Source organism: Podarcis raffonei, chromosome 11 (genome assembly GCF_027172205.1).
Source record: "Podarcis raffonei isolate rPodRaf1 chromosome 11, rPodRaf1.pri, whole genome shotgun sequence".
In the NCBI taxonomy this organism is placed as follows: Eukaryota; Metazoa; Chordata; class Lepidosauria; order Squamata; family Lacertidae; genus Podarcis; species Podarcis raffonei.
In genome coordinates, this window is record NC_070612.1 from 9330656 (window position 1) to 9353891 (window position 23236).

At 44.6% G+C, this 23236-nt stretch overlaps 1 protein-coding gene across 1 annotated transcript; it reads right to left on the minus strand.

Moving 5' to 3' along the window:
* Positions 1-6775: 6775 nt before the first annotated feature.
* Positions 6776-11557, minus strand: IER3IP1 (immediate early response 3 interacting protein 1). Its single transcript, XM_053408547.1, has 3 exons — positions 11367-11557; positions 8385-8486; positions 6776-7629 (listed from the first exon to the last, which is right to left on the minus strand). The coding sequence occupies exons 1-3, from the start codon at positions 11455-11457 to the stop codon at positions 7574-7576; spliced, it is 249 nt and encodes an 82-aa protein (XP_053264522.1). The 5' UTR covers positions 11458-11557; the 3' UTR covers positions 6776-7573.
* Between the last annotated feature and the right edge of the window lie 11679 nt (positions 11558-23236).

Below are 23236 nucleotides of genomic sequence, written 5' to 3' on the forward strand. Positions count from 1 at the left end.
AGCCATTACTTCTCCTCAAGGAACCACTTCCATGTAGCAAAACCTACAATACAATGATGCAACGCATCACTTGAGCCTGCCGGCGATTTCTTAATCTCAGGGTTGTGGATTCGAGTCCTACGCTGAGCCAAAGGTTCCTGCATTGCTGGGGGTTAGACCAGATCAGGCATAGGCAAACTCCGGCCCTCCAGATGTTTGGGACTACAATTCCCATCACCCCTAGCTAACAGGACCAGTGGTCAGGGATGATGGGAATTGTAGTCCCCAACATCTGGAGGGCCGGAGTTTGCCTATGCCTGGACTAGATGATTCTTGTGTTCCCTTGCCTATTCTCTATTCATCTGGACACTTCTAACGAGATCGGGAGCGCATTTTGCATGGCGGTTCCTGAGACGAAGGAACAGGCTTGCATCAATGTCTGGATACAACCGTTTTGAATCAAGATGGCAGGCTGAACCTTTCAAAAGCGTCAGTAGAATGATAATGTCCAGATCAGGAGAAGTAATAGTACCGCTCTGTTCTGCCTTGGGATGCGGGGTGGCGCTGTGGGTTAAACTACAGAGTCTAGGACTTGCCAATCAGAAGGTCGGTGGTTCGAATCCCCGCAACGGGGTGAGCTCCCGTTGCTCGGTCCCTGCTCCTGCCAACCTAGCAGTTTGAAAGCACGTCAAAGTGCAAGTAGATAAATAGGTACCGCTCTGGCGGGAAGGTAAACTGTGTTTCTGTGTGCTGCTCTGTTTCGCCAGAAGCGGCTTAGTCATGCTGGCCACATGACCCAGAAGCTGTACACCGGCTCCCTTGGCCAGTAAAGCGAGATGAGCGCCGCAACCCCAGAGTCAGCCACGACTGGACCTAATGGTCAGGGGTCCCTTTACCTTATGGCCCTACCCTAAACATGTGGCTCTAGGAACTCAAGACAAGAAGTAAACTATGTGTAACATACTCATTACTGGACCAAAAATTAAACTGAATCAACAGCAGTCAGAAATGGCGACAACAATGCACTGGGGAGGTGGGAATATTCTGATCTCATCCTCCACTTGCAAAGGCTTCTGGGAAAAGGGCACAACTCAGAAGGGAAGTCATTCCACAATGTGGGGGCCACTGTAGAGAAGGACTGCCACCCAGCAAACTAGGCAGGATCCTGATGGTGATAAAGGAGCTGAGAATCGTCGGGTGCTCTGCTACGTGGTGGAAATGATCAGAGGCTCTAACCCAATACAAGCTGTCAATAACGGCACCTCTAGGAAAAAGAAATCTTTGGCTTCCTCTTACAGCTGCATGCAGGAGAGCACTATTAGAATGAAGAAACAGCTCTTTAGGGTAAATGACAGAAAGGTTCCTCTAATCCCATGAGAATCAATGAGGTTCCTCTGGTATTACATTATATTACACTTTTGTTCTGTCCTTCCTTCCAAGAGTAAGTGCAGATGGTGGCATCTTATCCTCACACCAAAGTCATCTAGAAAGCTTTATGGCCAACACCATAACCACTACACCAGACTGCTCACCCCCCCCCCCTTCTCAACAGCCCAAAGGAACAAGCTTTGGGATTTCTTTTTCCAGACTGCAAACTCCGTGACCAGCACGGACCAGCCTTCGGGAATTTTAAACATTTATCAGCACTTTCCTATCGAGCAGTTTTGAGATCACCAGGTGCCATCGCAGGTTTTTATCTAATCGGAAAAGAAGAGCACTCCTCTTTCCCAGAGATAAAGCGAGCCACTAAAAGGTGTTTCAAGGTACATACCTGCAGAGTCTGCTTTTTATTACCTGCAAAAGAGCTCTTTTTATCGAAGAAATATAAACTTATCTGCAGGTGGACCAAGGTTACACACCTGCTGTACAAAAAAGAGAAAAGCTGATTAAGTTTAAGGATTATACATAGAATCACAGAATTGTAGAGTTAGAAAGGATCCTGAGGATCATCTAGTCCAGCCCCCTTGCAATGCAGGAATCTCAACTAAAGCATCCATTACAGATGTCAAGGTTTTGACATTTAAAACCCTTTGTGGCTTAGGGCCCTCGTATTTATGGGACCACTTCTCCTGGTATACCCCACAGAGGACCTTAAGGTCCATGAATAATCATACAGGTCCCAGGCCCTAAGGAAGTCAGATTATCCTCCACCAGGGCCAGGGCCTTCTCAGTGATGGCTCCGACCTGGTGGAATGCTCTGTCCCATGAGACCAGGGTCCTGCAGGATTTAACTTCTTCCGCAGGGCCCGTAAGACAGAGCTATTCCGCCTGGCTTTCAGTTTGAACTTAGCCTGATATTTTATTCCCCTTCCTTCCCTCCCTCTCCCCTTTTTATGAAGACTACCCGCTCTGGGATCCCACAGCTCATTCTCCCCTGGTCTCTTCACTGGCCCAAATAGGGCTAATTTAACCAGCTAGCCCTGGTGATCATCTAATGTTTATTGGATAGATTTCCCCCCTAAATTGATTTTTTAATTCTGAATTTATTGTTATTCACGTTTTATGCTGTTTTTTGTTGCATCAATTAAGTGTTTTAAATTTGTTGTTAGCCACCCTGAGCCCGGCTTTCTGAACCGGGAAGGGCTGGGTATAAAAATTGTTGTTGTTGTTGTTGTTGTTGTTGTTGTTGTTGTTGTTATTTCCACTCAACCTCTGCTTAAAAACATCCAGTGAAGGAGAGTCCACCACCTTCTGATGAAGTCCAGTCCACTGTCAAGCAGCTGCCAGAATAAATTAGAATTTCTTTTTAGTGTCATTAGTTTGTCATGGGAGTAAGGTAAAAGGTTTCAGTCTTGCAAATATTATACTTCAGAATCTGCTCTTTGTTGCGGAAGTGTCTCGCCAACCCATAATCATGATAAAGTCAAGGCTGTGATTGACTGGTTCCACTCCAACACCACCCACCCACATACACAAAACAGCCCCAACTCTGCAGTGAAACAACCTATGTTTTGCACCAGGCTGATCGCCGAAGAATTGATGCTTTTGAATTATGGTGCTGGAGGAGACTCTTGAGAGTCCCATGGACTGCAAGAAGATCAAACCTATCCATTCTGAATGGAGCCCTGAGTGCTCACTGGAAGGACAGATCCTGAAGCTGAGGCTCCAATACTTTGGCCACCTCATGAGAAGAGAAGACTCCCTGGAAAAGACCCTGATGTTGGGAAAGATGGAGGGCGCAAGGAGAAGGGGACGACAGAGGACGAGATGGTTGGACAGTGTTCTCAAAGCTACCAGCATGAGTTTGACCAAACTGCGGGAGGCAGTGGAAGACAGGAGTGCCTGGCGTGCTCTGGTCCATGGGGTCAGGAAGAGTCGGACACGACTAAACGACTAAACAACAACAACTCTGTAGCAAATAAGGAAAATTGGTGTGACATTGACATCCCTAGCAGCTGACAGAGGCAATCCTACAAACCCATGCAGAGAAAAATCAGAAAATGCCCCACTCCCAGCACAGCTTGGAAGAAGCCAGAACAGCGACTCTTCCAGAGGTACAGCAGGCAGCCTCCCCTCACAAAGGCAGCTCAAGGCTCACAAGAGACTTTAATTTAAGGTGATTTAGGGCATTTATTGTCCACCACCAGCCCCACCTTCAGGAAAAAAGCGCTCCTCACCTGGCGTGCCTCACCCCCACGTCTCAAGGTAAGGAAATCAGCGAGAGAAGAGGGGACTTTACCAACGTTTTCACGCCCCCCTCCCTCTCTCATGAGATGGACCTGTCCTTCCAGCTAAGAGGACCGCATCGCGGGTTGGTCCATTGCCAGCCGAGAGGGTGAATTTCTGCCCTCCCCCTTTTGCTGCACAGTTGGTACCGCCCTCGCCCTTAGTCGCCACGGGAGTTGGGCCGTACCATGACGGCAAACGGGGAGAGGGGTTCACAGCTCCCTCCCTCTGTTCGAATGACCTGACGCTGGAGCGACGCGGCTCAGCCGCAAGAGGCGGAGGAGGGCGGGGCTTGAAAAGCGGAAGGTCTCTCTGCGTAAGGACCCAGGAAGGACGCGGCAGGTGGCTAAAACGAACGCCTGCGGGCCTTTGTTTCGTTTCAGTTCCGCACTTCCCTAACATATTTTCCTGAAACACACAGTTAATGTCTCCCCACTAGACGCTCCCGCTTTTAACATTTCGGTCAGATTTTGACATTAGCAAACAGGCACTGTTGATAGTCACCTTTTGCCCTTTTTTTGCGGTGTCTTGCAAGCGGATGGGACAGAGCCAGTCTGCAGAAACTGGCTTAATGTAATAAACTTGGGAGACTCCAGCAGAATGCACTGGATCGGGGCGGCGGAAGATAAAGGACCAAGCAGCAAATGAAGATGAAGGCTATAGCCACTTTTCTAGTTCAACAGAAAATGCGTTCCTGTTGAACTTCTGCCCGTCTTTGTGGCAATCCAAATTTCCCAAACGGGAAAGTGGGATGCTGCACTTTTAACACTCGCAGAGACTAGCCAGAACGTATAAAGGATACAGAAAGCCTGTGCTCTCTTGTATTGGATCACCCTAACACCCAGGAGCAGTTCACCTTAGGCAGTACAAGAGAAGTGGGAATTAAGGTTCACCTGTTGAAACCTGCTTACCATTCAGCTGCTAAAAGCACAGCACTGTGTGGGTGGTGGAGCAAATGCCAGTGCCCAAAGCTTTATTGCAGAGAGCAAATGTGAGTGGCTTTCAAAGTTTACCGCCTCCCTTTCTTGCATGCTCCCCCAAACAGTATTTCCAAAAGCTGCATACTTGCAAGCAAGAGATTGCTTCTCACAGACTAAACTTTTTACTTCTGAAAAAGTACCACGGTCCAGGATCTATACTCAAAACAAGGATTTTTTAGCAAAAGAGGCAGGTCTCCCCAAGAAGCTCCTATTGATGTAATATGGATAAATATTTGATGAAGGGTGCGTGCACAAGATTCAGCGTGTGGATTGAGTCCATAGACCTCAACTATCACTATTGGTTATTTTAGTAATAGGGATACACATCTTGTTTTTATATTTGTGGCATACTATTCATCAGTAGATGGACGCGGGTGGCGCTGTGGGTAAAAGCCTCAGCGCCTAGGGCTTGCCGATCGAAAGGTCGGCGGTTCGAATCCCTGCGGCGGGGTGCGCTCCCGTTGCTCGGTCCCAGCACCTGCCAACCTAGCAGTTCGAAAGCACCCCCAGGTGCAAGTAGATAAATAGGGACCGCTTACTGGCGGGAAGGTAAACGGCGTTTCCGTGTGCTGCGCTGGCTCGCCAGATGCAGCTTTGTCACGCTGGCCACGTGACCCAGAAGTGTCTCCGGACAGCGCTGGCCCCTGGCCTCTTAAGTGAGATGGGCGCACAACCCCAGAGTCTGTCAAGACTGGCCCGTACGGCCAGGGGTACCTTTACCTTTATTCATCAGTAGAAAGGTTGCCATTAGTCTTGTCTTACAATGTTATTTTGGCATGTATTTGAGCAGTTATGAGCTGTTATCAAGCTATTTCGAAGTGTGTAAAGCTGGGCTAGGACTCGCATCCCAGCTTTGTTTCAGAGCTCCACCCACTTTTAGCCCCAGCCACCCACTTTCAGTCCTGAAAGATTACCCAAGGGGCAGCCCCTGACGGAAAGAGGTTATCCACATCTGGTCTTTAGGATTGCTAACATAGACCAATTTAAGAGGAAATGTGATGATTTGTGCAGCTTCTTGTGCAGCAGAAATAGCTCTTTCTCTTTCTCGTGTCCTGCCGTCTTCCATAAGGGAGAATTGTTTCTGACTGCCATCTGCCTTCAACCTTCCCCAATGTGGAATGCTGTGCCATTTATATCGCACAACTCAATTTCATTGTTCAGACTTAATATGGAGTTCCAAAGCAGCTCACATCACAAAAAGAGAAAGACAACAGCCCATATGCCATGCTTAAAATAATGGAAAAATCAAATCAAATACTGTAGTTAAAATTGGGGGCGGGGGGCGGGAATGGGACATTATGGTTGTGATCCAGCCAAAATTGAACATTTATGTCCCTTTAATTTCAGGGGCAGATTTTTTTATGATTTTAACCCACCCATTTAAATAATGGATTTTAATGTGCCATAACTTTTGCTTGATCATGCCCTCAAAGAATCTGCAGTTCTGAAACTAACTTAAGATGTGGTAGAATTTGTTTTTCCACATTGTTAAGCTTATTGATTTGCATGCATCTACCATTGACGATTGAACTATATATGTAGTTCTACTTCCCCCAGGACCAACCAATCCCTTTCTTCCTATGCACTGTACTAATTCAGGAGAGTTACTTCCTTCGGCAACAACCTTCACTGAATCTTTCGAATGGGCAAGAGCTGGTGGAATCCCATCATACATATTGCGTCTAATGGGAAAACACTCAGATTTCAGGAAATGTATCCGTAACAATTAATGGACAGATTCCCTATTAGCGTAAATACCAATTGTCACTTGGGTTTTAAGGTCACCAGGGTTATTTTTGTGTAAACATGCAAAGGATTGCTAGAAGCATTCAGATGTTAAAAAGAAAAAAAAATATTTGATTTTGCTCACCAGTTTCCCTTGCTTGCCTGCCTCCCACCCTCCAATGTGGGATGATCTGATCACAGGCCCGTTTTCTCTTGGATTATCTTCCAAGACAAACAAAAACCTGATTCAGAGTCTTAAATATATGAATCAGGAAAATAGTGCATTTTACTGGGCACATTTCTATGGTCTGAATTTTAAGTAATATCTGCTTTGAACAGATTTTTAATCTCCAACACCCACTGAAGAGGATTTCTGTTTACATTTCTCTTTCTAAAAAAAGGAAGTACAGCCACATTTTTTCAAAAAAAGGAGATTCTTTTCCCCAATATTTAAAAATTCTTTCACCAAAACAGATTACACACAGTATCCACAATTATTTACAATGAAAATCTTGGGAAAGGATAAAGATCCACTGTAAAACATACTAATAAACTGTACTTGCCAAATGAAGTTTTACATGTTTCCATTTCTAGGTCTTACTCTTCTAAGTTTGGCTATATAGCAGTTGCAACATGTCACCAGATTTCGAACTGTTAAGCTTAAAATGTCACTGCTGTGTAAAGATATAAATCATATACTACTGATCAACTATCAAAAGTCTATTTAAAAACCTCTAATATGTGCCAGTAACAAAATTTCCATTTCTGTGACATTCATATAGTCCATGGGCCATATTTGACCTAGTGGTCTGCAAAGTCTACATCATTCAGTTCTTCAGAAACTGAATGAAAGGTCAACTTAAAACACAAGCACATCTCAAGTACACCGTTGGAAAAATAAGCCCTGAGCAACAGAGGAGTTAAGAAACAGAATCTTTAAGTACTTACTACAATATGTTACAATGCATACTGTAAACATTTGATACTATTAAATGAAAAAATCTGGTTCTGGTTCAGGATACGTACAGCACGATTGCAGTGATTCCAATCCTCTGGTGTTATGAAGTGGGCTGAATATTAAGGAATACAATAAATAGAAATGGTGTCTTTATTGAAACAGATGTGTTGCTTCCAAAGCAAAGCCAAATTGAATCCTAATGAATAAACTGGTCTGCAGTCTGTATGTTAGAGATACTGGACAGGTTGATTGGAAGACACCAACTTCAACCAAACAACAAGAGCAGCACAATTGTAACGGTGTTCAGTCCAATTAATGGCACTGCAAAGAAAAACAGAAAGGGTATTACAGTTTCTCAGCTAACGACAAACATAGTATTGCATTAAGCGGAGAATAAACTTCAAGAACAAAGACATTCAAGATCATTTTCTGCATGCAAGCATACAAAGCAACGATTTCAGCAATGCATTTTATAAAGCAGGGGTAGAAACCTTATTGGCTCCACAGGTCTGATCCAGATTCTCTCAGGCCAAATTTGCTTAAAGGAAAAAACACTTTAATTTTGGATGCCCCTGCATTCCCATTTCAGCTCAAAAAGGTGTGGCAGTGAAGGCAGGGGGTTGTGGTCAGAGAGTCTCACATGCTTCAGGGAAACTACAGCACTGAGTGGATAGGTTAGGGGAGGCAGGATCAGAAGGAAGCAATGATGCCCATAAGATTGACAGGACACAGGGACAGCAGAGTAGAGAGACATTGGTGTTGCCACTACGTTAGTTTCTCATGGTTATAACTTATAAGCCTAGTAAATAAGTTAACAGCCTGTTTCTATTAGTCAGCTATGCAGGATTAAATGTGAAGGTTTTTATCCTGGTTAGTGCAACATCATTTGTCCTGGTGTTGCACCAGTGCAACCAAACAGGAAGCTGCCCAGATGAAGCAACTCAGGACAGGACAATTTAAATTAGCCATCAGTGTGTAAAAGCCACAGTAATACTAGGTATATGGGGTACGGAACACAGTAAAACAAATCCACTCACAACAACATATTGCTAAAAATAACATTTTGTCCACCTTACCTCTCATAACTGTTCGTACAGATCGAATAAGGTTCATTAACTGTCCTTTAATTCCGGGCTCTTCTCCAAATCCTCCAATTCCCTGGTCTGTTCCCCAGCCAACTATAATTCAGAAATTTTATTTTTGTTAAGTAAACATGCAAATACATAATCTAAATTATCAGTCATATCAACCAAAAATGTATTTTACAAATGCAAGCATTTTAAGCCCAAATATCGATAAATAGCAGACTTCTAACCTGTTTCAGCCCATTTGAAATTATAATTCAATCTGGATACATATTCTAGCAGGCATTTTAACTGCAGTTTGATTTTATAGCTTTGATTGATTTTTACTTTTTTGTATTGTATTTCTTGTATACCGCTTTAGAGACTATTGTAGTTAAGTGGTGTTAAATAAATAAATGAAATAAATTTAATGCATCATGAGAGAAGCAAAACCACCAGAAACCAGAATTTCAGAAAACTGATTGTCTAGTATTTCCACCACTGATTAGAACCAATGATCGCAGCTAAAATATATGAAGCAAAACCTTCAAAGCACTTCAGCTTTGTGTAAGGTAAAGGCACCCCTGCCCGTACGGGCCAGTCGTGTCCGACTCTAGGGTTGTGTGCCCATCTCACTTAAGAGGCCGGGGGCCAGCGCTGTCCGGAGACACTTCCGGGTCACGTGGCCAGCGTGACGAAGCTGCTCTGGTGAGCCAGCACCAGCGCAGCACACGGAAACGCCGTTTACCTTCCCGCTATAAAGCGGTACCTATTTATCTACTTGCACTTAGGGGTGCTTTCGAACTGCTAGGTGGGCAGCTTTGTGTACTGCCCCCACAATGATTTGCTCAGAGTTTGCCTGATTTTGTTCCAAATCTTACCTCTCCTTACTGCTTCACTACCACAATTAACGAGATTACAAGGACCACCGATCTAAACCAGCACTCACAATTAATTTCATCTGAGCAACCACAAACCCACATGAAGGTGATCTGAAACTAGAATGAGTGAGTTGACAAGTGATTTAAACAACTGTAAGGCGGGGTGGGAAATAGCCAAAAAGATCTTGTAAGGAGAGGGTAATAAAAGTTGTAATTGAACTTTATGTGAAAAGTTCTGTATCATTCCACGTCAGCCTCCTTTATCATTAACTTAAAAAAGCTCCAGCCTACACTGGCTCATTTGGTACAGATGGCATTTCATACCCATTTTTTAAAAAACAACAACACTATCACTACTTTTCTGCATTGCTTTTACATTAACCTTTGAGACTGGGAGGCTAGAACCATTTCTTGATAACTATAGTGTGAGGTGAACTATAGTAGCAGCTCTACTATCAAGTCGCTTACTGAGAGCAACTGTGCTGCACCCAGGGCAATACTGACAACCCACATCTGCTCCTACAGCACATCAGCTGCACCTGTAGCCACTCTGGTGCCAAAGCATAATACAGTCTGGATAGAGCAGGGTTTCCGAAACTTGGGTCTCCAGCTGTTTTTGGACTACAATTCCCATCACCCCTGACCAATGGGCCTGCTAGCTAGCGATGATGAGAGCTGTAGTCCAAAATCAGCTGGCAACCCAAGTTTGGGAAACACTGGGATAGGGGAGGGAGAAGATTCCCCTCTCCCCAAAGACTCTCTGTTATGCTATTTGTGATACAAAAAATAAATTAAAAAAAATGCCTTACACAAATACAGTGGTACCTTGGGTTACATACGCTTCAGGTTACAGACTCCCCTAATCCAGAAATAGTACCTCTGGTTAAGAACTTTGCTTCAGGATGAGAACAGAAATCATGCTCCGGCGGCACAGCAGCAGAAGGAGGCCCCATTAGCTAAAGTGGTGCTTCAGGTTAAGAACAGTTTCGGGTTAAGAACGGACCTCCAGAACGAATTAAGTACTTAACCCAAGGTACCATACCTGTCAGGCTGGCAACATTCGAACGACAAGTATTATTTACAAATTCCTTCAGACAGCGCCTGCATGTAATCCTCTAACATGGATGCTTTAGCTGAGATTCCTGCATTGTAGGAGGTTGCAAGATATGACTCTTGGGATCCCTTCCAACTTTGGAATTCTACGAATCGTAGAACTGGAAGGAATTCCCGGGGGTCATCTAGTCCAACCCCCTGCAATGCAGGAACTCAACATGCGCCCTCCCTCAATCCACTTTGAAAACGATACCAGCCCCTGCTCAGCTTTACAGATGCGCTAGAAGTCTCTCTTATTGCTGCCCCACTAGGAGAATTATAATAATATTAATAATAATTCTATTGGCGCAAGAAGAATTACCGATGAAAGAAGAATGGCAAATGAAATTAATGGACTATGCAGAATTAGATAAATTAACAGGAAGGATTCAAAACCTGCGGGATCAGAGATTCTTAGAGGACTGGAGTAAATATCTGAACTATTTGAAAAGCAATTGTAATAAACAGATTACGCTAGTAGGACTGCAAGAAGTTCTTTGTGAAATATTGCAAAGAATTATTAATTAAGGACAATTAAAAGTAATAGAGAAATTAAGAAATGCAGAATAAGTGATAAAGAAGGGAAAATCTTCAGAGGTTGTTGACGGAAGTCTAAAATGTTGTGTAAGATAAGAAGCTATGTTAAATGATTGTTGGAATTGATATGTTAAATTAATCCTATTCGCAGGTTTCTCTGTCTTTGGGGCATTTGGCCGGGCCCTGTGAAGCCAGAATGATGGGGAGGAGGGCTCACTGGCCAGATCCATCAGGGCTCTTCTTGTGCCTCCCGGGTCCTAGCCATGCTGTCTAACCACTACCCCACACTGCCTCCCCTTACGAATGACTCGGCGCTGATCCTTATAATTAACGTTACGGCGACGTCTTAGGGATGCCACGTGGCCCCAGAAGCCCCACCTTCGGCCCGGGCCCTCCGCCTTCCTCCCCCCAGACTGAGGATGAGGATGAGACCAGGACCCCCCTCACCCTCTCCCGCCCCCCTTCCGAGGCCTGGCAGACTCACTCCTGCGGAGGAAGCGCTCCTCATGCAGCACCGCGATGGCGTTGACGAAGAGCAGCGCGGCCTGCAGCAGCGAGTACAGCGTGAACGCCATCGCTGCCGCCGACGCGGCCGGGCGAAGCTCCTGCCTTCTTTTACCTCAGGACGGTGAGGAGATGCAGCGGCGGCAGCAGCGCGAGCGCCGCCGTCCACGCGCATGCGCGACACGTGGCGCCGGACGTAAAAAGAACCCTGAGAGAGCCGACAGAACTACAGCTCCCGTCGTCCCCCTCTTATTGGCCTATGCCGGCCGGGGCTGATGGGAAACGGAGTCCCACCGCCACCAAAGGCTGACAACCGCCCTGAAGTGACGTCAGAAGAGGCGCGGTCTCGTGGTTAGGTTGCTGCTCGCGGAGGAGTCTAAGGGAAGGGCTTGGGTTTTTTTCCCGCCTTTTCCTCGCCCCTCCCGCTCCGGAGGGGGCGGGGCCAGGAAAGGCGTGGAGGGTCTATAAATATTTTTTAAAAAAGATATTTATTAAAGTTTACAAAAAGAAGAAAATTACAGAATAAAAAGAAAACAAAAAAAGTACAAAAATACAAAGATACATAGAAAAAAAGATACAAAATACAGAAAAAATAGATAGAAAATAGTTAAAAACAAATCCATTTTTTTATAACTTTAAATTCGTTAACTTGTTTCCTTGACCTCCTCACACCTCCCCTTTTTGTATTCCCATTTAAGTAATCAAGTCAGCAAATCCTTGCCCTCTTTCATTTATCTTAACTCTATATCTTAACATATTGTACCTCTAAATTTTCATCCTTTATCAATTCATTTTTGCATATTCTCATAACTTTGTTGCTAATGCCACTTATTTCCAATCCCACATCATTTTTAACATTCATTAATTTTACAGTGTTTCTGCAAATAGTCTTTAAATTTCTTCCAGTCTTCTTCCACCAACTCTTCTCCCTGGTCTCGGATTCTGCCAGTCATTTCCGCTAATTCCATATATTCCATCACCTTCATCTGCCACTCTTCCAGGGTGGGTAAATCTTGTGTCTTCCAATACTTTGCAATGAGTATTCTTGCTGATGTTGTTGCATACATAAAGAAAGTTCTATCCTTCTTTGGCACCAATTGGCCGACTATGCCCAGGAGAAAGGCCTCTGGTTTCTTCAGGAAGGTATATTTAAATACCTTTTTCATTTCATTATAGATCATCTCCCAGAAAGCCTTAATCTTTGGGCACGTCCACCAAAGGTGAAAGAATGTACCTTCATTTTCTTTACATTTCCAACATTTGTTATCGGGCAAATGATATATTTTTGCAAGCTTGACTGGTGTCATGTACCACCTGTATATCATTTTCATAATATTCTCTCTTAAGGCATTACATGCCGTAAATTTCATACCGGTGGTCCACACCTGTTCCCAGTCCGCAAACATAATGTTACGACCAATATCTTGTGCCCATTTAATCATAGCAGATTTAACCGTTTCATCCTGCGTATTCCATTTCAACAGCAAGTTATACATTCTTGAAAGTATCTCAGTTTTGGGATCTAACAATTCTGTTTCCAATTTTGATTTTTCCACCTGGAAGCCATTTTTTTGGTCCAAATTATAGGCCTCTCTTATTTGATAATAATGAAGCCAGTCTCGCACTTTATCTTTTAATTTCTCAAAACTCTACAATTTCAGTTTATCTCCTTCTTGTTCCAAAATTTCCCAATATTTCGGCCATTTGGTCTCCATATTGAGCTTTTTCTGAGCCTTCGCTTCCATTGGTGACAACCACCTTGGGGTTGGCGAGGAGGGTCTATAAGGCGGCTGGAGGGGGAGGAGTCGTCGCCTCAGGACCCAGGGAGCGCGTTCACACGTGCACACGCGTCCCTTGAGGGGACTGGTGGTTAACGTTTATAAGCCGCCTCGCGCTTGCTGTGAGGCGGGGCGTGGATATGTTAAGCCTATGAATAAAGGCTATTACTATTTCATTACAGTACTTATAAAATGAGTTTGAGGATCATAGGGTGCTTTTACAGTTACAAAAACACATAACAAGCAAAACAATAATATACACATTTAAATAAATTAATACTCCGTCACAAGTGCTGGGCCGTGTCCTGTAACATCGCCTTCATTCGCTTTTGTTGCTAGTTTTTTTTGGTACCTGTCAGGGAACTGCCATCGGAGCCAAGAGTGGAGGTAAGGCTCCCCAACGATGCAGGAGAAGGGACCAGCAGGGAGAGAGAGAACACTTCCTTTGGGGAAGGAAATCGGCGTGACACCAGGAAGAAAGGGGAGCAGGGAAGGACTTCGGAGAGATGGCTCCAAGACTCTTCCACAGAGACCAGCGGGGAGAGCCCAGGACCTCCGCTGGCCACGCCCACTCTGCGCAGAAGACTTCCGCGCAGGGAGGCTAGGCGGAGACTTGGCGTCAAAGAGCTTTTATGTTGGAAGAAGTTCAGGAAACGCCCACTGACGGATTCTGCCAGTGACTGACACAGCCACGGAGAAAGGGCTGTCCAGCCAGGGAAAGGTTTAGCCAGACAACGTTGCCTAGAACAGCAGCCCCCTTACGCACGAGCAACCCCCAATTCCCGTTACAGTACCCTTGTATTAGATCTAATTATGTGGAAATGGCTTAATTTGGCTGTGTACTTTTCAATGTTTTATTTATTGCTTACACAATTACAAACATAACAGCAATCGTATTTATTTTTAAGGTCGTAAGCGTTAAAATCTCAGGTCCCCTCAGTCCCAGTTCAGCCACAAGTAAACCATACTGTAACTCTCATATGCTTTTGAGGGTTTTCTGAGATGAGAGGTACAGTATGTTCACTTGTGGTTGAACGAGGACCTGAGTTTTAATCCTAGTCAGCTTCTATATATGACCGGTTGATTGCACATTCATCCTGATCTGTTTGTGGCGAGGTTAGATTATGTTTGTCAAAGCAAGTGTTACCCCCACACACACTTTCACTTTTCATTTTCTTGTCACTTTCCTAATTGTCTGATATTTCAGAGGTCTAGGCTTGTTGCACAAGAACTCCAGATCAGCTTTAATTGTTGCAACTTGAATTTGCTGGCATGTGATTGAATCCCACTCAAGAAGAGCAACGGTATTGGAAGCACTCAGAGTGAACTTTGGCCAGCAGTAATGAAGGAAGGTGAGGACAGGTGACCTCACCTAGGCCCGAAGTCACCCCCCACCAAAGCAGGCTCAAAGCTTCTCAGAGCTTTTCAAAAATCATTTTTCTCAGCAGCTAAAAGGCATTAGCTAAGCATCAGAAACATTCCGTTTGCTGTAACTAAAAAGATTGCAACAAAAGTAGGGAACACAGTCCATTGTTTCTCAGGCCTTTCTGATGCCTTCTGGCCTTGCTAAAGAACCACATTGCAACTTACTTTCTGTCTGGGAACCATGCCAGAACAAGAGATTGAAACATATCTGAACACTCTGAAACCCCTTTCCTGGGAAGGGTGCCAAGAATCCCAATAGTCCCAAGACAGCTTTCTGTTCATGCTCAGAGGACTCCTGAGGGAGGAGAAAGGGGGAGGGAACTGGAAAGGGGTATATATGCTTGTGCACATGAGTGTGAACTCGTGCATGCTTTTTGTGACTTATCACACTTGTTCCTTCTACCAGTTCATGGATGGTAGAAATAAAAGCCTTTTCTCTGAAACTATTCCTTGAGTGTCTGTTGACTCCCACTTCCCTTTCCCAGGCGCAATATTTTTCCCACCCGAGGGCAAAGCCTCATAAGGCTGCAGTATCAGGCTAATTTATATCACAAGATTATTGTGAAGATAAAGGGGGGTGGGGAGAACGATATCTTCTTCTTTGACGATCATTTGTAAGTTTGTCTTCCGTGAACACAGTCTGTAAGTGACTATGGAGGCCAATTCTGGATCCACACATCCTTCCACAGTGGGGACATAGGTGTCCAGGCAGAAGTTGATCAAATTGAGGGTTACCTAAATGTGCCTTCCTCTTAGCACGTTTCTCCCTTTCATCCTGAGTTCACGCGTCTTCAAAGCCCATGACACCTTTGTTCAAGGCTGTTCTCCATCTGGAGTGCTCGCAGGCCAGTGTTTCCCAGTTGTCAGTGTTTATACTACATTTTTTTTTTTAGATTTGCCTTGAGAGAGTCTTTAAACCTCTTTTGTTGACCACCAGCATTACGCTTTCCATTTTTAAGTTTGGAATAGAGTAGTTGCTTTGGAAGACGATAATCAGGCATCCGCACAACTTGACCAGTCCAATGAAGTTCATGTTGAAGAACCATTGCAATGACACTCGTGATCTTTGCTTCTTCCAGTACACTGGTACTAGTTCGCTTGTCTTCCCAAGTGATGTGTGAATTTTTTCAGAGACACCATTGATGGAATCTTTTGAGGAGTTGGAGATGGCGTTTATAAGTGGTCTATGTTTGTCCAGAAACAGCTTTTCCAGGTCATGTGTCCAGCACCACTAAACCGTTTCTGGTGCAATGTGCCAGAGTGCATGGAAACGCCGTTTACCTTCCCGCCGCAGTCAGGTTGCATACAAGCATACAGTCAGGTTGGACACCTTGGAAGAAATGTGAAATTAAACTGCCTATCAGTTTCTTCAGATTTCTCAGTTTCTAGTGTAGCCTTTTTAGCCTCGGGTGAGAAGAGCTTTGCGCCCAGGACAGGGAAATGGGAGTCAACAGACACTCAAGGGAATAGTTTCAGAGAAAAAGCTTTATTCTACCATCCGGCTGGTAGAAGGAGCAAGTGTGATAGATTCACAGAACAAGCACGAGTTCACAGCCATTTGCACAGAGCATATATACCCCTTCAGTTCCCTCCCCTTTCTCCTCCTTTTCTGGAGTCCTGCCTCATGAGTTCCCCTGAGCATGAACAGAAAGCTCCTGTCTTGGGACTCTTTTGGACTCTTCCTGCTGCGAAGAGAAGCCAGGGGGGTGGGTCGAGGAGCCTTGCGGTTCAGCGTGTCCAAGATGTTTCTTTTCTCTTGCTCTATTGGCACAGTTCCCGGAAAGAAAAGTTGCAATCTGGTTAGCAAGGCCAGTTAGCCTGAGAAACATACCGTTTCGCAAGATGCTTTAGCCTTAGAGAAAAAGTGCAATTTGAAAAGTGCTTGAGGCTTTGAGGCCTGGTTGGGGGGGGGTGACTTCGGGCCTAGGTGTTCACTAGCATTATGAGCCAGAGCGTATTTCCCTCCATTAAGCCATTCATAATTTTATAAATGTTTTCAGTGTCTTATCTTAGTCATTGGGTTGTTTGCATGGTAGCAGGAGGACCAAGAGAGAAGAGATGTAACCACAGTTTTACATTCACACATGGTTTGATCCAGGTCATAGAGAAGGGACACTAATTCTTGGATTATTTTGCTTGGTTCTGTAAGAGATGAGATTTCTATCTTTATTTTCATGGCTCTCTACACACAGGTGAGATTTCCAAAGCACGGAGAACATGTCCTTTCAGTATTGATTGTTATTTTGAAAGTGTAAGACCGGTGAGCACATTTTACTATGCACTTAAACTAGAAAGAAAAATTGCAACCTAATTAATATGCATGCCTTCATTCCTTAAAAACTGTGTAAGTTGGGTTTTTTAAAAAACAAACCAACACACACACATTCACTTTAAGTAGCTAGCATTACTATTATAGCTTTGTAGCTGGTTAATTTCACTATTGCCTCTCAATATTTTTCATTTTTAGGGACGCTGTGGTCTAAACCACTGAGCCTCTTGGGCTTGCTGATCAGAAGGTTGGCAGTTCGAATCTGCGTGACGGGGTAAGCTCCTGTTGTTTTGTCCCAGCTCCTGCCAACCTACCAGTTCAAAAGCACACCAGTGCAAGTAGATAAATAGGTACCGCTGCGGCGGGAAGTTAAATGGCATTTCCATGAGCTCTGGCACATTGTACCAGAAGCGGTTTAGTCGTGCTGGACACATGTCCTGGAAAAGCTGTCTCTGAACAAACACGAAAGCTAGATGAGTGCCACACCCCATAGTTGTCTTTGACTGGACTTAACCATCCAGGGGTCCTTTACCTTTAACTATTACAGCTTTGTAGCTGGTTAATTTCACCATTGTCTCTCAATATTTTTCATTTTGCTGCTGATGTAAATAGAGTTTGAAATAGTAATTAAAAAACTCATCAGGTTCTAATTGTTATTTACCTAAAATGCAGGTGTCAAGATTAATAATTGATTCCAAGCTAAAACAATTATGTTTTGTGTTATATCAACTGTGTGTGGCCTCCGGGCAGTACTGTAATACAGATAACAAACCAAATAATAACTGGAGCTCAGGGATACTATACAGCTAGTGATGCATAGACAATTTTTTCTCACTTATATTTTCCATTTTGATTGGTGGCAGGCTTCTGATTTGCATCATCGCTGTGATTTTATTTCGCAGTAATCATACAGTATATGAACGCCTTAATTCTGAATGGTTGACAGGTTTTATTACCCTATCAGAGCACAATGCCTGGCAATATTGCTGTGCTTTCATAGCAGCTATGAAATCCTTCTGTTTTGAGAGGAAGGCTTGTATAGCAGTGCAAACAGAGGACAAGGGCAGTGAAACATGGGCTGCATTGTGTTTTGTGTGAGCGGACTCCTGTGTACAGGGAACTTGCAACTTACACACATTTAACTTGTGCGCATTCAGTTTTACGTGCTTGGCAATTTAAAAAAATAAAAGAAAATGGGATGGGCATCAGGGCGGGGGAGATTTGGCAATGCCACCCACCCTTGAACCATTGAAGTTTTGACTATATGTGATTTTTGGTGCTATCCCTGAAATGTAACCCCGTGCTGCCAAATACACCAGTTCTTTCCAAGGGTATCAGGACAAAAGGAATGAGGAGGTAGAAGGGGAACCAAAACAGTTTTATTAACAAATAAACAGCAGGCATACAAAACATAACATAAAAACATACCCTACAGGGGCTACCCAATCTCCCCTTCAGCTGCCCGGAGCCCCAGGTAGAGCAGCAGGAGAAAGACCCTGACCGTCGGTCTCCCAACATCAGGTTCTTTGATCTGGGTAGAAGCTCTCTGGGCCTCTCCCACCTATGGCTTTTATAGCCTGCCTTGATGTAATCAAGTGCACCTGGCATTACTCATGATTAGCCCAGGACCCTGAGATGGAACTAATACAGAGCGGCTGAGAGTCTCCCACTACCTGCAGCCAGGCATCCAGCCATCACTTGCAACACAGAAGAGCCCAAGAAACTCCCGACAGGTGTGTGAAACACAAGAATCAAACTGGGGATGTTAAAGGGAAAGGGACATACCACCTAACTCCTCAAAATACAATTGTCTTCCGCATTTCCATTACAAACCCCAGCGTAAATGGAGAGTTGCCTGTACCTTGAACAGGGTAATCACATATTTCTAGGGTGTGTTTTTTAAGGTACTCCAAGTGTTTTTGGTGTTCTACTTGAACTGTATAATACTTTTGCTCCTAGAGTTTTTTCCTAAGTGACAATAAGCATGTCTTTTGCCCAGTTTTGCAGCATTAAAGTGCATGCATTGTTAAGTTGTGGGTGAACATATCAGACGACACAGCGATTTCTCCAAAGCAGCTATTTATTTGTAAGCTGGAACAGAACTGAACTGAAGGCCTCAGTCAATCTGCTTATATAGAGCTCCAGTACCTTGTTACTGTAACAACTTTCTAAAACTATCCAATCACTGAACGTCACTTTCGATCCTTCATTTGCATACAAACTATCCAATCACTGAACGTCACTTTCGATCCTTCATTTGCATTACTATCTACAGTATCCCCCTGCTGGCCCAGGGCGAGAACTTCAGTACATAACATGCATGGTCCAGTGTCATATGATTAAGGGCCACCTGAGACAGAGAGTTTTATTATGCGTGATTTCTGCAACGTGCATTGTACCAGTGGTGGATTTCTTCTGATTTAGTTTGTTCTGCTTCTCCAATTCTACCCTATCATTGATGCAGAGGGGCTATAGTGTAACAAAATCGGGGCGGGTAGTGGTGGTGGCCGGGATAAACCAGAACATTTGTTGTACAAAATGTCGTGGGATTTCAGCAGGATGTTATGATATCTGCACTGACTGTAAATGAAGCAGGATGACTGCCCCGAAAACCTGTGCAGATGCCGCTCCAACAGGATGAAGAGTACACATCTGAGCTAGAGGGGCTGTGACTCTATAACAGAGACCCATTTTCAATCAATTATCACCTTGCTGACAAAGGTCCGTATAGTTAAAGCTACGGTTTTCCCAGTAGTGATGTATGGAAGTGAGAGCTGGACCATAAAGAAGGCTGAAGAATTGATGTTTTTGAATTATGGTGCTGGAGGAGACTCTTGAGAGTCCCATGGACTGCAAGAAGATCAAACCTCTCCATTCTGAAGGAAAGCAGCCCTGAGTGCTCACTGGAAGGACAGATCCTGAAGCTGAGGCTCCAATACTTTGGCCACCTCATGAGAAGAGAAGACTCCCTGGAAAAGACCCTGAGGTTGGGAAAGATGGAGGGCACAAGGAGAAGGGGACGACAGAGGATGAGATGGTTGGACAGTGTTCTCAAAGCTACTAACATGAATTGGACCAAACTGCGGGAGGCAGTAGAAGACAGGAGTGCTTGGCGTGCTCTGGTCCATGGGGTCACGAAGAGTCGGACATGACTAAACGACTAAACAACAACAAATATTCATGTTAAGTATTTCGTGTGTTGTTTCATTCTGTTTCCAATGCACATTGCCCACCTGGCATGCATTTGTGGTTTTCCAGCTTCTACAGAAACACTAATGACTTAATAGGTAGAATTGAGAAACGTGGGGAAAACAATATTTCAGTCATTTCTCCCAGTTTTAACCTACTTCAAAAGGCTGCTGTGAGGATAAAATGGGAGTGCAAAGAACCATACTGGTTGCCTTTGCTTTTTGGAGGCAGGGCAGGATATAAATGCAATAAATTACAGTACTCCCTCTGTGTAACATTTTTCAACGTATTTGTTGTTGTTTAGTCGTGTCCGACTCTTTGTGACCCCATGGACCAGAGCACGCCAGGCACTCCTGTCTTCCACTGCCTCCCGCAGTTTGGTCAAACTCATGCTGGTAGCTTTGAGAACACTGTCCAACCATCTCATCCTCTGTCGTCCCCTTCTCCTTGGGCCCTCCATCTTTCCCAGCATCAGGGTCTTTTCCAGGGAGTCTTCTCTTCTCATGAGGTGGCCAAAGTATTGGAGCCTCAGCTTCAGGATCTGTCCTCCCAGTGAGCTCTCAGGGCTGATTTCCTTAAGAATGGATAGGTGTATCCTAACATCACTATACTATGGGTTTCCTCCCACTGCCAGCAGCTGCTGATGATATGGAATGAGGGTGGGGAAATGAGCAGCAAAATGATGTCTGGAGGAAGGGTAAGACGTACCTGACATTACAGAGAGTATAGCCTCTTTTCTCAATATAAAGGAGTGTTTATGTACTATTCCCTCTGCTAAGCACATTCTTCTTCTTTTGCAGGCTCATCAGTGCAAGGAGACCCTACTTTAAGAAATTCAGCCGAGTGCCATAAACGATGGCAGAGGCACACACAGAGCTAAGTTATATTTGCTCTCTTCGATACACATGTGTGAATCCCATTAGTGTAAATGGGATATAAATGTGTATATATTGAGAGTAAGATAGACTCACAAGAAAGGAGGGACAGGTATCGGACCTATCTGGAAAACACAGCATTAGAAGATGGAGCATGCGTGTAGAAATAAACAATGTTTGTGCTACAAAGCTCCAGTTGTTATTAGGATAGATAGTATTATCCAAGCTTACCAATGTATTTGAGTTACATAGCATTCTGCTTAGATTTCAGATGATTTTTCCCGTGGCTTCATATGGTGGCTTTGAGATGCTGCCAAAGTCCAAAATTAACATGCTTGAAGGAAGAATTTTCCCAGCTGGCAATTCTCAACTGTACTGCGAATCAAGTTCCACTGAAATTCTTCATTTATTCATAATTAAAACCCAGGCATATTATGAGTGTGTGTGCCCATTTTGTGCCTGCCCGGTCGACATTAACTAAAGTAGGCACCCTGACTTGGTGTCTGCTGGTAGCACAAGCTCACAATGTGGGTCTCAAATGAAACTGGAAGTGACAACTTTTAAAAACGGGACGTGGGTGGCGCTGTGGTCTAAACCACAGAGCCTAGGGCTTGCCGATCAGAAGGTTGGTGGTTTGAATCCCTGCGACGGGGTGAGCTCCTGTTGCTCGGTCCCTGCTCCTGCCAACCTAGCAGTTCGAAAGCATGTCAAAGTGCAAGTAGATAAATAGGTACCGCTCTGGAAGGTAAACAGCATTTCTGTGCGCTGCTCTGGTTCACCAGAAGCGGCTTAGTCATGCTGGCCACATGACCCGGAAGCTGTACGCCGGCTCCCTCGGCCAATAAAGCGAGATGAGCGCTGCAACCCCAGAGTCGTCCGCGACTGGACCTAACGGTCAGGAGTCCCTTTACCTTGGCTCCTGGGCAGTTAATATATGTCATTTGTTGTTTGTGTCTGGCCAACATGGCATTCTTAGGCACACATGGGCCTAGTGGCACTCTGCAGGTCTTCCCTTAATCATGAGATGGTGAGGGTGGCTATCTTGTTTCCCCTTGACAAGTACATAAAACTAAAGGACAAAGTTACGCCCTTTTCCACTCTCTCTTTCAGCTCTATGTGCTTTCCAAGGCTTGTGGATCTGTCCTCTCCACATCCTTCGCCAAAAAAAATTGTGTGTGCACGTCCTCTTTCTCTCTGTATGTGTGAGACCTGGGAGAGTTGGTTGTTTTTTTTCAGAGCTTGTCAAATTGCTTTTATTTTTATGTCTGCCTTCTCACATCAATACAGCGGGAACCTCTCCATCTTTCACTTGGAGGCAGAAGAGGCCGAGAATGAATCTTGCTTCATATGTAAACTCAATGTTAATCGTTATACCAGCTTGTTTCTATGCCTTCCCATGTCTCCCTCCTCCTCTGGAGGTAAGATTCAGAAGCCACATTGCAGAACTAAAACACACCTGGGAGAGTTGTTGACCAGAGATGGCAACATCTATGACATTAACTCAAAAATTCAAATCTGCCTACAGACCTAAAAAGTATGGTGACTTCTGCAAACCACCCTTTCAAGAACCTTGTCCAAGGAAGGGAGACTGGCAACTGGCCGGTAATTACTCAAATTTTCCAAATCCAGAGAGGGTTCATTGAGGAGTGGTTGTACCACTGCCTCCTTCAGGCAGGCAGGGAGCACACCCCCTCTCACAAGGAATTAATCACCACCCTGCCCCGGCCAGTTGTCCCCTCCCTCCTAGTTATTATATAGTCAGATATATAGTCCAGTATATCTGAAGGAGCGTCTCCACTCTCCACCCCCATCGTTCTGCCCGGACACTGAGGTCCAGCACCGAGGGCCTTCTAGCGGTTCCCTCACTGCGAGAGGCCAAGTTACAGGGAACCAGGCAGAGGGTCTTCTTGGTAGTGGCACCCGCCCTGTGGAACGCCCTCCCACCAGATGTCAAAGAGAACAACAACTACCAGACTTTTAGAAGACATCTGAAGGCAGCCCTGTTTAGGGAAGCTTTTAATGTTTGATGCATTACAGCATTTTAATATTTTTTTGGAAGCCGCTCAGAGTGGCTGGGGAAGCCCAGCCAGATGGGCGGGGTATAAATAATTATAATCATCATCATCATCATCATCATCATCATCATCATCAGACAAGAGCTGCAAGGATCCAGGGCACAAGTGGTTGCCCTGACTGATCCAAACACCTTGTCCACAACCTTAGTCCACAACTAAGAAGTTCCCACAGAGATTATACTCATAAGGGGTTTGAATGTAGAGAAGGGCCAACTCGAATTCCAAATGTCCCATAGCTG